General features: G+C 37.5%; 1 protein-coding gene across 3 annotated transcripts in view; it reads right to left on the bottom strand.

Moving 5' to 3' along the window:
- Positions 1-14,659, bottom strand: part of vav2 (vav 2 guanine nucleotide exchange factor) — a 237,670-nt gene that overhangs the window by 60,375 nt on the left and 162,636 nt on the right. For all 3 annotated transcript variants that reach the window (XM_042508992.1, XM_042508993.1, XM_042508994.1), the window contains exon 4: positions 6,227-6,295. In XM_042508992.1, the coding sequence (XP_042364926.1) occupies positions 6,227-6,295 (69 nt within the window). The remainder of the gene's footprint in view (positions 1-6,226; positions 6,296-14,659) is intronic.

The following is a 14,659-nucleotide window of genomic DNA, read 5'->3' as shown; positions in this document are numbered from 1 at the left end:
CAATGCATCAGTGAGATAGAGAGTGGGTGCTCATGAATTAGGTCTGATTTTCTGTCTGATTACACAGTGACGGGCCACAGGGTGTCCAGTGTGTTTGCACGCAATTGGCCCGTCAGCCTCCGCTCCCAGGCCCCAGTGACATGGAGCTGTGACTCACCATATCACAGCAACTGAGCAAAGGCCCCTGAAGGCTTGGCTGCCTTACAGGTTTTGATTAAAATAATATTATGTTATTTTGAATACAGGTCATCTTTTACGCCTGCATGTGATGTACTGTGTGGGGACCTCGGTATGGGCCCCTAACAGATGCTGCCACATAGCATCTGCACAGCTGATGGACTGAAACAAAAAAGTGAAAAAACACTACAAAACTAAGGCCCTGGAGGTTAAAAATATCACTATATGTCACAATGCAACCATGGTGAATAAAATGAACTCACTGATGCCTTACCATCAGTGACGCTACAACTGTGTGTCCTGAGTGTGGCACTTCAGGAAAGGTCATGTGACCGTCAGTAGATTTATTTTTTTATGAGGAGAATATAAGCCCGGTAAACTCTAGGGCATTTCATATTTGATATTTTGTATATACTGTACTTAAGGAAGGTTTGGACCGAAAGTGGCGCTACAGGACCTATAAGGGGATGTTAGGATCATAATAGAGAGAGCTCATGATAATGATATTATTGCAATATCTATAGAAAATTTAAAAACTACAATTACATTTGTGTGAAAGGTTGTTATAACAAGCATAGAAATTTTTGAGTTATGGCCAAAAACATGTTTTTTCTGTGGTCAGAGTGACCATAATGTTTGACTGCCATATTCTTATCGATTAATTCTCAATATTAAGTGAACATTTGTGCCAAATTTGAGGAAAATCCTTAATTGCCTCGAGATTTTGTGTTCCCGAGAATGAGATGGATACAAGGTCACGGCGACCTTGACCTTTGACCACCAAAATTTAATCAGTTAATTTTTAATTCAAAGTGAACTGAGGGCATTTTTGAGTTATTGTGTTCAAGAGAAAAGGACGGACATACAGATGGACACCTCAAAAAAATAATGCCTCTGGCCTGGGTCGTTGCTGGTGCAGAGGCATAAAAAAAGAAATAATTAAAATAATACTTATCTTTGTTTATTGTGTGTTTTGTATCTTTATTTGGAGATAGAGAGACTCTGTAACCATGACTTTACAAAATGAACAAAAATTGCACTTGATAGTGAAACGGACACCAGGCGTTTGGGAAGGGAGACACAAAGTGAGCTCACAAAGAAACTTAACTTACTTAAGAAGCGCTGGATTTTTTACACAATATTATCATATGTGTAAATCAGTTTTTCATTTTTCATCATGATTATTGTCAATACTGGTATGTTGCCACAACCCTAGTTATTGGTATTCCGAGTGAAAAATGTAATCAATATATTCTTACTGGCCATCTCTACCTACAAAATAATTTCTTCTGAGTGTGGTCGTGTAGTAATATAAAGCTGTGACCTAATACCTTGCAGTTAAACCTTGACTGAGTTCCATCCATTTTTAAGCTACTGACTTTTCATGCCGACCTGCCCAAGGGATTAATGGAGCAAAATAAACGGCAAAAGAGTGACACAAAGGGCTTGTGACACTGTTTGCTTCGGAATGGAAATCTATGTGCGCCTTTCGCAGAGGAAAAAGTCCCTTGGCGACTGTGCCCGATCCACCCCCATTTCATGCTTTGTCAACTCCAGGATGGAGTCATTCCAGACAGGGAGGACTCTGAGTTACGTTAAGATTTCACATCGCAAAGCCAGAGGGAGGAAGTACGGATCAGGTTTAGCACATTAACCCTGGAGACCTCAATTAGGTACAGGTTGGCTTCCACTTGAGTCAGATACTCCTGAAAACAGATACGGTCCAGCAGAGACCAGAGCGTCACACATCCATATGTATATCATATAATCTCAATGCCACTCATTTACAGCGGGCATTTCCAAGTGAGCTCATCCTGATAGCCTGCACCTCCCTGACATGAAATCTCCTGACATGATATTGTAAATATGGAAATTATCTTGCAAGGTAAGTGACCTCTACTGAACCTCGAACATGATACACGATCAACCACAAGCTGCTGGATGCAGAACATCCAGTTCAATGACTTTTTCAGGCCTGAAAAATGTAATTGTGAAATTCCATGACTTTTCCAGGTTTTCCACGACCATTGGCATCCCTTAACGTCCCACACAAAAGCCTTCAGTATCCAATAAATGAGCAATATCTTTAAATACAGTGTGCCATCATTACTTTAGTGGGCAGTGGACTCCTAGCTGTCCTCAGAGACCTCTCAGGGTCCACCAGTTCAAGTCTTTCAGCTGCTCCATATTGAAATGAAAGGTTGATCGATCTGTTGCTGGCCCGGCTGCTGGAACAGTCTTCCATTTAACATTTGGTCTGCTGGCATGATCTCGCTTTTTAAATCTCACCCCAAAATCAATTTTTATAGATCCCTTTCCATTGCACTTAGTGTCCTTTGTCGTCTTATCACTGAACTTAATGATGCCATTTTATTGATTTTTATTGCTCGCCGTTATTTTGCTCTTCCAGCTTTATTTTCTCACACTAAATATTTTTGGTGACAATACAGCTGTTTTATCCTGTACATGCTGTTGTTTTTATCACACCATATGTCCTGTCATTATATTATTTTCTTCCTTTGGGACGCTCTTACACAGAACTGCATCCACAAAAAATGACTATTATTACTGTGCTAAGATGATCATTGTTCTTTTTTCCTCACTTGTGCAGTTCAGTCATGCACCCATTATAAATTATGCATGCATCAATATTTCAGGCTAATTAATAAGTCTTTGAGCGCAGGGTTATTGCTAGTGTGGCCTATGAGCTAAGTGTGTCCAACTGTATTAGGTGCAAGACCTGCTGATGAATCAATTATGTGTCTGTCCGTTGATGAAACGAAATGCATGCATGTTCTTTGTAAAAGGTCAAGAGCAGTGGTACGGCAGAGCAGCATGATTAATTCAATAAGAGCCAGGCCTTTGCACCAACAGGTTACAAAAAGAGCAAAGTGTTACAACACCGCTGACCATTTCAGATAAAAAAACAAAAACAAAAAGCAACTGATGAACTCAATCATCATTGAAGCTGCTGCCCACCAATTATCGTAAAGAGGAGATTTGCAGGTTCTAGGCAAATTGAAGACATTATCTGCAGCTATTGAAATTATACAGTATATACCTCGTATCAAAAGCTTACTTTAATGCTCAATTTGTGGACTCAGTGGCACTTGTCACTATGCACCTGCTACAGCCAATTTCAACAGAAATGAGCAACTTTAAGTATCCTTAATTCCCTGAGTTTTCATCATGGGGTCCATCGCACCTAGATGGTCCTCAGAGTTACCAAATCACACTTTAATAATATGTCTGAAATTACACTTAAAAATGAATTCCGTATATTATCAGCAAATAATATTCTGCCAATTTCTCAAAAGAAAACACATTAACCAACAACACCAACAGTACATAAAATCAAACAGTCCCTCCAGGGTGTTGTTGTTCCAACAATTAACAAAAATCCAGCCAGTCGCTGTGAATTCTGTGCAACCTTGCAATTTCGTCTGACCACTACAACTATAAAGCAAATTTGACTACAACTAGAAAAGTCTTATTTTATTGTAAAGCTGCATGCAGCATATCGATTCCCTCAGCCACTCCTTACCTCACTCTGTCTCTCTCTGTTAATCATGAGACCACTGATGCAGGAGTGTGAGCTCCGTGCCCAAGCCACACACACAGTGACAGGACTAACTGTTGGCATCACACGGCTAGTGTTACCCAATGGTTATTAACACGTTTACCGACAGAGTCAAGCTGTGTTGGTGTCATTGTGACATTTTTGGGACGGTTTGATTAGTGTTGGCTGTTATCCGCTGCTGCCATATAGCAAAAGCAGTGACCCCACCCAACTACCTGCCTGCACCCCACCTCCTACCATCACAAAAATATTCTAACTTTGTGTGAAGCACTGATTATTTATAATAAGAACCTCAGCATTTGACACAGATCCACAACTATTTTTGAAATTTCCACTTGCCCCTGCTGTATTATTGCAAAAAAATACAATAAAAATAAAAAACACCTATAAACATCAAAACATGCATCCCAATCTGTTGGAAAAGCTGCAATGAAATCAGCCATTTCAGGCCGCTGCTCACTTCTATGTGGGGGACATTTATTATAAAGAATAAGTAAACTAACTAGAGGCTATTTGATATATTCTGATGCATTCAGGGGGATAAATCATAAATCCAGAAACCTGCATGATGAGTCTAACTTCTTCCTGTTTTGAAACAGAAGAACAACTTGTCTGTTTGATGTCACACACTAGTCCACAGAGTATATGATGAAAGACAGAAACACACTGTATGTTCTGTTCTTTCTACGAGCACACTTTGATTCCCATTTTTTTCTGTTAAATGAAATCTTTAAATGAAGATGTTTTTCTTCTTTTCCCTTCAGGATAACTTTTTGTGCAGGAATAATTTCAGTTTTTAAAAGGTAAGGCCCCATGTTCCAAGCTTGCAGGGCTACATGTTTGACTGCAGCACTCTAATCCAGCATTAGCCTGCTTGGCACTGGCACTCCTCTCCTTTAGCAACAGCACTTTCCTGATCCCCTAAAGAACATCACAATCATGTATTCAGCAGGCATATATCTGTGCTCTCCCTTTTTTTCCTCTCCTCCCCCCTCCTATCTTTCTGTGATGAATGTCACCCATCTCTGAGTGGTTAACTAATTATTCTCCATTAATCTGAGTCGAGTGGCTGCTGTCACCGCTGGAACCGCTGCCAACACCGAGACCCTACGACTCTCTTTCACACCCAGCGAAAAGCCACCCATTTAACACACACCGAATCAGGCAGCCAGCCGCCGCGGCAGATAGAGAGGCAAATGCACCAGAAGCCAGAGCAGAGCGGGAGTCACCATGGCAACGGGCAGAGTGACACGGGGCTCCATGCTTATGTAATTAGGCAGTTACAGGAAATTGGAAGAAGTGGCAATCATAATTGAAAAAAACGCAAGGCGTGTGTTATATACATGATGGGTAGAGAATTGTTTTGTATCTATATATGCTTTTATACATCCAGAAGTTTGCATGTATTTACTTTGACTATAAAAATCACAGTTAACTCTAGATATACAATGTCAACAGTTTAGTTTAAGAGCATTTTCTGAGCAAAAAAATACAATAAATAAATGAACTTTAGCAGCAGGAAACAGCATTTAACCCTCTGACACCCTCCACAGGCCCATTTTTAAAATCTTTTTAGGGGCGACAGCTGATCTTTTTGAGAGATAATAGGTCAGCAGTGCATGCCACACATATGATTTTATTCAGTGATGTCCATTTCAAAAAACTAATCTCACCACAATGGAATGGGTAATATGGGGACCCACAGCATCACACAAGGCAAAACTAAACTTTCTCAAATTTGGCAGAATTTTGTCTTAGTGTTATTTAGCCCCATCCCCAATAAGATGGCATGACATAGTTGGTGCCAGGGGATTATTATTATTATTATCAAAGTGAAGCAGGACCACCAGATATTGCAGGGACAGTTTAGGGTAGTTAAAGCAAGATACAACAGCTGGAGACAATGTAGACATCTAAAAACAGTGAAAAGTGCTTTGAGTTATTTGATGGCCTCAAAGACCACCAACGTGCATAGTATTGCCTCCGTTAAAGCGTACATTACTGCGACTTCCTTGACTGTCACCTCCTTTGTTGTTTTGTGAAATGTTTGACCCTTCCCTTTAGTGCAATCTGTTGAGATCTAAGGTTTTAAAAATCTGAATTGTTTCATAGCAACAGCTAAAAACAAACATTGATCTGTCTGAATGACATGTGTTTGTGGGCCTGTTTGCTTTTCTACTAATTATGTTGTGTGAGAACAAAAATAACGTCAAATAGTGGCAGCTTTTTGAAGAAAATAGGCTTGTGACATAAACCAGTATATTTTAGTGTTTTGACTTGATTTTTGTGTAAGATTTTGGTTAGGTTTAGGTGAAGTAAAGGTCACAGTTGGGGCAACCGTATGTTTTGTATGGTTAAGGTTCAGGGAAGTCTCCAGAGAATTGATTAAAGTTAATAAAAACACCAAACTAAGTGACAAAAACAAGTGTGTGTGTGTGTGTCTATGTTTGTTGTGGAATGCACACTTACTCTGCCAGCTCCTCAAGGCTCCGGTACACATCGTCCTCATTCAGAGCTGTATCTTCTGATGGAAAAGGCCTGGTTCATACACACATAAAAAACACACACAGACACACATGAAAAGTGAGAGAGGATACAAAATATTAGCACACACACCGGAGTGTCCCAGGTTGAACAATAACCAGTCAAAAAAACAGCGTGTTCTATCTGCCGGGTTGTCACTCTTCGCTCCATCACTTTCGGCAGCAGAACAGCAGGATGTATTCAACAGAGGACCCCATCAGTCACAAACAACATTGTCAAAACACATCAACACGCTGCTGCTGACAGATAAAAAACCTGGCGTCTTCACACAGCCAACTTTCTCAGGAATTCAGGAGGGAAAACAGCCTCTTTTTTGTCAGATGGATGGCCAGGTGCCTTATAAATCCTCTCAGGGGCTTTGGGCAGCTTTTGAGAACCCTCAGGGACATTACAGAGTGATATAAAATATTGAAAATGACAAAGTTTAGAGCTGTCAGTTTTTCACACAGCAAAAGTAACCTTCTCTACCAATATGTACACTTTTTGTTATGAAACATTATGGCTATGAGAAGCGCTCCAAGCTCATCCCAATCCTCCTCTTCTCAAATGTCTCATCCTCACCCGCGTGGCGTCAACAAACACAACACTCCTGGAATGTAGCAGAGCATAAAAATGGATGACTAATCAATTATCTCATTAAACGGGGTGGATTTATTTCTAATCTTTTTAAAGATATCTGCTTTCTGCAAACATTATTATTGTGAAGTGTGTGATTAGATCTCGATCGGCCAACCGTGTTTATGATGTTTTTTTTCCCCCTTTCACAAGAGCTGATTGCTACAAATTATAGCCTATTAGCTTAATGCTGTGCAAAACTGAAGCTCATTAAAAACAGTGAGGTCATGATCAGCACTAATCACGCTAAAGTTACTGAAACGGAAATAGCGTCTATTATTGAACTAATCCCTCTTATGTTGGATTCATTTTAATAACACAGGCTATTTCCGTTCAGCTGTAATGATGGTAAAATGTTTTACAGGGGAAAAAAAACAAACATTTGGGGAATAAAACTGTTAAATTTATTGGTCATTAGTAGCTTTCAAAGTACCCAATTGCCTCAATACTATGACATTCTTTTACTGTCTGTTTATTTTCACCTTGATGGCAGCATACTGTTCTTAGCATCCACTCCTCAAGTAATAAATCCCACACACGGCAGCAGCCAGCGGTGTTTCCTGCTACAGTAAACAGTGCTGCAAAGTTGACCTTGACTTTGGCTGAATAATGTAACAACTGAAGACATGATTTGTTTTCTCACTGTCAAGGAGCCACTGGACACAAGCACACACGCAAAGGACTCTACCATTATTCAAGAAAGAGACAGAGTACACAGTGAGAGAGGGGCGGAGGGTTTCAGGCTCATGGGGAGAGCAGGGCGAAAGATGCGCCCACGTTTAAAAATACAGCAATTTTTCCATGAACGGACACCGTTCCTCTTTTATAACATCCCACAATGCGTGCGAACTAAGACTGTTTTGTGTCATTTTGAAGAACCTATGTTAGGGAAGTGGAGGGTTCAGAGGGATTTGGGATGCTTGTGTGGAGGGGGTTGATATATGTAAAATATGTATATATGTAAAAAAATTATTATTTATCATTATTATTATAGTAATAAGTAATAGTAAGTAATGATAAAGATAATAAAGATATGTTTCAAAAAACAAACAAACAAAAAAAAAAATTCAATTGCAGGGCTGTGAAATTAAAATACTTGTTTCATTTTCAACACCAAACTACATCCATTCACACCATATTCCAAGGTATGAAGACTATAGATTTTTCACTATCTATTTTTATTAATATATCGACAAAATTTAAGGAACACCAAGTATAGTATAGTACCAAGTATAGCCCATATTTTTTAATTTAAAAAAAAAACCCTCATTGCTTATTAATACGTTTAAAAAGTGGGATTAAGTGTGACAAAAGAGAAAAAGAAAAAGAAGAGAAAAATTAGCTGCATGTTTTTTTTACCAGGAATGTCACCATAGTGGCCAAACCAGCGAAAGTACTTGCTGTGCAAAGTGGGATAAACCACGTCAGAAGTTCTGTCCAGTAACAAATGCTGTGTTATAAAGCCTGCATGAGCTGACATATGCAAGATTTTTCTCTTGACCAACTAAATCCTTTATGCAAGCTGTGCATTTTTTTTTTTAAACATGAAATGAAATCTGAAAAATACTGCAGATAAATGGTAAAGAGTTCACTCTGTAATAATAAGACATTGAAGTTTGGTTAAGTTGCAAGCAGGTTTAGTAGGCAATTCACCCCGAGCAATATTTTGTTTTATCTACCATTTTTGGTAAATAAAAAAAAAAAGAAAAGTGAATCACATATTATTCCTGAAATGAGTCAAGACCCTCTGGATAAAGGATGTCAGAAGTTTTACAGACTTTAAATCCCCACAATTTTGAGATACATAAATTAAATGTACTCAACTTAACTTTGGCTTAATTAAAAGAATACTTTATCTTTAACTTAAGCCCCTATATAAATAAAATGTTACACATTTTATTTATAATATAAGGAGCTGGGTGCTGGTGATTGATATAGCATGTAACCACAAGATAAATGTATGGATGTTTCCATGTGGGAAAGCAGATAAGAAAGAATCCAGAAAAAAAAGAAATGAATGTCTGTGCGTGTGTGTGTGCGTGTATCTGTGTGTGTGTGTGTTGCTGACTGTGAAGTGAGCTGGGAGATGATACAGATGGTTCAGTGTCAGAGGCCAGACAAAGCTCTCTTTAAGCAGTCTACTCTAAGTAAGCATTCAGCTCTGAAATCCTTTGTGTTTAATATCAAGATACGATCAGACAACTGAGACTTTTTATTGTGATATTATGTCTTCATAAAGAGCCAACGGCAGTGACCCACTGCTGTGTGGTGGACAAATATCTCATAAAGTGACAGTTATAGTACAAGTGTAAAAAAGCAATAAATACAATTTTGTACTAGGTAAACTATTTAGTGGTTGGAATTATAATAACAGTTTGACAGCTTTTTGTTTTCATATAATTATTTACTTTTATTTATATTTGTACATATATATATATATATACATATATATATATATATATATACACAATTTTTATAATTGTTGTTAGCATTATCATATATATTTTTTATATTCCTATTCTTTGTTATTTTATTATTTTGTAATTTATTTATGTATAATTTGTTTACCGTTTCAGGATCTGGGGAGGGTGGTGTGTATTAATTTGACTGTCTGTGTGTAAATTAACTGAAAAACATATAAATAAAGTATAGAAAAAGAAAAAAAAAGTTGTACATCTTTGTCATTTAAGCTGCTTTATGTGCAGGTTTGTCTCTGTGTGTCAAGCTGTGTGCATCTGTGTGACACCAGCAATTAGCCTTTGTGTAATTAAAGCAGCGGTCACACTAAAAAGTGCATCAGCCATCAAGTTAATGAATGCTCAGCTACATAGTCAAAGGTCAGCTGGTCACCCTCAGGCATGTGCATACGCACACACGCACGCACGCACACACACACACACACACACACACACACGCAAATAATCCTGCAAACTCCACAGTCTTCTCTGATTCATTAACTCTGCTAACTTTTTGGTTTCAAGTGGTTGACTTCATTAAAACTTCTGTATTTCCAAGAGCTAATTACAAGAACTATTATTAAGAAATCATAATACAAAAACGGCCTCGTCTGATTTATGTTACATTCTCACTCACTGTTATGAACAGACACACAGCGCAGAAGGTGTTTCCTCCAGAGCATAATAACACACCCACATCTTATGGCCCCCTCCAATGAAATGTGCATTATATTATAAGTTATTAATGGAGTCCCGCAGGGCTAAATTTAATTACGTAGTAGTTTGCGGAGTTACGCGCTCATAAGTATCGCCTCAGTGTTGTTCTGCGGAGCCAAGCACTGCCCAGTGCTGCCGTTTTCATTTCGCCTAAATGATACAACCAGGTGTAATTGAACTGTGTTTATAATTTCATCAGGGCTCCGATGATGAGCAGTCTCCTGGCTATTCAATAATGCTCTATTGTCTTTCCTGCAAGTGTGTTGCTTCATGTTCAGGCCTGTACGCTGTGCAGTAAATTAGAGAGCATGTTGTGGTACCTGGTTTTTTCTATGCAATCAGTCATTTATTCAGTGAATATAACGTATATTTCTTTCTTTTACACCTTATCTCCTGATGTTGTCCACCAGCCCTCTTCATTTGGCTTACTTAGGTGTTTATTTTTTTGTATTTTATCTGTATTGTTTGAGAACAACTGATTCTTTAAAGCAGAAGTCAGAGATTATTTGTTTGTTTAAATGTGATCCAGAGATTTCTTCAGACACATCAAATACGCTTTGTGTTCAGTAGGTAGATTTACACACATTAAGGCAACATTTCTTCATTAAAATCTTTGTTAGAGGAGTGTTCATTTTGTTAACAAAAACTATGACAAAGAATGTTTGTCAGCGACCTTTTCTATGTGGAAGACGAGATGGTGACAAGATAAAATAGATCTTTCATGATAAAAACTATGACAAAATGTATGCTTTTTTTTTTTTTGTTTTTTGTTTAAAAAATGAACAATAAATCTACGTTCCTCTACCTTCTTTGACCTAACAGGACTTAAATGTTATTTGTGAGCCATCGAACACTTAAAATAAGCAGAGAGGCGAACAGATGATACATTATTTATAAAACATATAAAAAAGTGTATCTGTTATTTAATTTTACAAGTCCAGTATTTCTTTACATGTTTGTACTATTTAGATGAAAACACTCACTTACACTCATTCTTAGTACTTATACTGAGATTCAATAATTCATGACAATGCCTCAATGTTGAGCCTTATCTAGAGAGTCTTTCAGTGAGTACAGGTCAGCAGAAAATGACACAAACAAACAAAAAAAAGATATATATATCTACAGGCCAGCAATCAAATTCAACGGATTTGGAGAATGAAGTATCCATCTATTTAAACTAAAATACAACAACAAAAAAACTATAAAAGGAATATGATTTATTTTCTATTTTAAATTGAATGCTTCTTTTAAAGCAATTACCATTTTCTTCTAATAACCACCAAATGGCATCATTTTTTTCAAGGAAACTCATAAAAGTTATTTGAAAAACATGGAGCCATAAAATTAAGAAAATAATATTTTTTTTTCTGTATGCCACATGGGACTGAGGAAGCATTAAGAGGGGCATTACAGATTAGATGTGTACTTTTTGTGTTATTGTCTTTTTTATAGTTTAAATTGATTATCTAACAAAAAGAAAACTTACTGAATGTCTTTTAACAGGACACAAATGAAAAGGAAATTTACAGCCTGTTGTAGTGCGAATGGACCAATAATTCAAAACCATTGTGTCTTTATCAAAAACTTTAAAAAAAGATCGCAGTGAAGCTTTTATGGTTAAATAAAGATGAACAATAACATCAAATTGAAAAAGAAAAAAAATAGAAGTTACCTTTTGCACTGCTTAAATGTAATAAATGATTACCCAAGTTTAACATCCTAACTTTGTCTGAGCCAACATTTCCTCCTTAATGTCCTGCCTCTCCTCTCTTGATTTCATTGTCTAATTTCTTTTCTCTTCCTCCTTCCTTAAAGTCAGTGAAGGGAATGTGTGCTGGACAAAGCCGCAGTGAGCCGGTCCCATTGATCATTTATTGTCGAACAGCAGAACAACAGTGTAGTCATTAGGTGCGAGCGCGGCTCAAATGGTCAGCGTTGGAAGCAGTTTTGCGTCCCAGGACAGGACTTTGTTTCTGGAGGGGTCGATAAATCGCTGCAGCTCCAGCAAGCTAGTGCACTTTGCTACTTATTGTACCAGGACTGTCTATAAAGCCCTCCACTCATGCCTGGGGAGGGTATGTGTGTGTGTGTGTGTGTGTGTGTGTGTGTGTGTGTGTGTGTGTGTGTGTGTGTGTGTGTGTGTGTGCAAAATGGCACATGAGTACTGTTAGACCTTATATCTTTGCATTGTGAACTTCTACACAATATTTACAAGTGACATAAGTACTCACATTAAAACCTGAGTGAAACATACGGAGTGAATGTACATTGTTATAACTGCAATAATGTGTGTAATGTGGGTGATCGTCCTGCTGTGCACTGCAACTCCCTCATCCTACACAAAAAAACAAACAGTTTAGGATGCACATCAACATCGTCCCGGTGTGGAGTCCGAAATTTGTTTTAACTATATGTCAGCAGCTGTTAAATGCCCTGATTATTATTATCTATTTATATTCATTACATTGAAGATGTAGCTTTGAAGCTACAAATGGGTTTTCATTCATTACAAAGGGACTTCAGGGTGAAGCTGAGATGATTAGTTAATTAAACATTTGTGTTGATCAACAGGAAACCATTTATTTTGATAAGAAATTACTGTTTGGGTCATATTTCTAGTAGAAATGCCACATATTATCTAACTCCAGCTTCTAAAATGTAAGGAATTTGTTGCTTTTTCCTGTTCTATAAATTTGCAAAATGTATATTTTAATGTTTTTGGAAAATTTGGTTTGTTAAAAGAAGCAATGTGAAAACATTAACTTGGGCTTTAGAAAACATTTTTGATTTTTTTTTTTATACCTGTTATACCTGCCTTATTGACATTTCATTAATTGATTTAATGAAGAAAAAAAAGAATAACAGTTAGATGCAGCCCAACAATTCAGTTGTGTGTCATCAAAGTAATTAGTCTTAGCTCTTACTAAGTAAATGACTTACTCTTATTTTCATTTTTAACATCCTTATTTTATCTATCTTTTTAATTACTATGTTTTATCTTTTTTTTTATCATTTTTTTTCTTTTGTCTTATTTAATGCAATTTTTCTGTATATAAGACTGCATGTGTATAGTACAAACTTTTCCTTTACGGTCAGCTCTACATACCCAGGCTCTATGAATGTGTAATTAAATTTTATTGTTAACAACTTGTACTTTTCACTTTACGACAAAGAACTCTAAACGCTATTTTAAAGCTTTATCTTTTCAGCATCAACCACTGCTATTCTAATTTGTAGGAGCTATATTTACGATTGGACAAACTGGCTACACCGCTATATATTTACATGTACAAAGCCATAATAAACTTAAAAAAAAAAAATAGTGGCACTTAAGACCGTTACACAAGTCACACCAAAACATCCTACACAAATCTAAATAAATATCAGGTTCAAGGAAAGGAAATAATGCGTACACTGTTCTGTACAGGACTATCACTATCTAAACGCCTCAGCATACTTCCTCCTCATCTGCTCTTTGTCTGGATGCTGAGCTGAGGTCTCTCACACTCTACGGCCCCGATCCCCGGGGCCCACAGCACACACACTCCACCAGCACGGATCAGTGATGAACTAGGACAGCAAAGAGCGAGCGGGTTGAAGGTCAGAGTGAAGTTAGCTGAGGACAGTGAAGATAAGCGACGGAAGGCAGCTGAATAACAGGACGGAGGATGACGCAGGCTTATACTGTAGATAAGCTGTGAGAAACACAAGGTCAACTCCCAGGACACACTGAGAGATTGGATCATGGGGCCCCCAGACACAAAGAGGATTTAAGGTTTGTGATTGACAGTTTTAACGATAAATTGTTCAGAGATGGAGAGATGTAGATGATATCAAGGATGTAGGTTTAGTTTTAGAAGTGGGGCGAAGGAGACACTATGAAATCAGACCTTCTTCAACCAACTTCTTCAAAACAAAAAACAAAAAACCCATATACAATATAAACTACTACAATTACTGCCTCACCACAGTAGCTGCAGTTATGGTTAACATGACTGTCTGTCGACACTCATATGTAGCCATTACAGTATACAATGCATCAAATATGGGTATTTCTGTTTGTGCCAAATTTGAAGAAATTACATAAGGGTGTTTCTTAAACTGAAACTGAAATATAGCTTAAAACAATAAAAAAAAAATGTCTTTGATTGATGTCCAATTCTCTGCACAGTTCATGCAGGAGGAGAGCAGAGTAAGATCTTTTAGAATGGTGCCTGCAAAGTATCTTGACAGCCACATGAGAGATGAAACAGAGGACAAAAAAAGACTCCATAAAGCAGAGGAACAGCTTAAAGTAAGCTGTTCCTCTGCTTTTTTTGTGATGGACTCAGACTCATCTGTATTATTTCACCTGGATAGTAAGAGAAGTGCCTCAAAATTTAACCGTACAATGTTAAAGTTGGAAAAAACATGTTGAGAAATTGGAGGAAAATTAGAGCTGGTTGAGATCACATGGGTATGTCAACATGAGAACAGAAACAAAAAGACTAAAAGACCAAAAAGTATACTGTGAGTATGAATATTTGTGTGTCCAGAGCAACTCTGGATGTGCAGAGAACCATGCAAA

This window comes from Plectropomus leopardus, chromosome 20 (genome assembly GCF_008729295.1).
Source record: "Plectropomus leopardus isolate mb chromosome 20, YSFRI_Pleo_2.0, whole genome shotgun sequence".
In the NCBI taxonomy this organism is placed as follows: domain Eukaryota; kingdom Metazoa; phylum Chordata; class Actinopteri; order Perciformes; family Serranidae; genus Plectropomus; species Plectropomus leopardus.
Note: the sequence above shows the minus strand (reverse complement) of the source record. Positions and strands in the feature narration are given on the sequence as shown.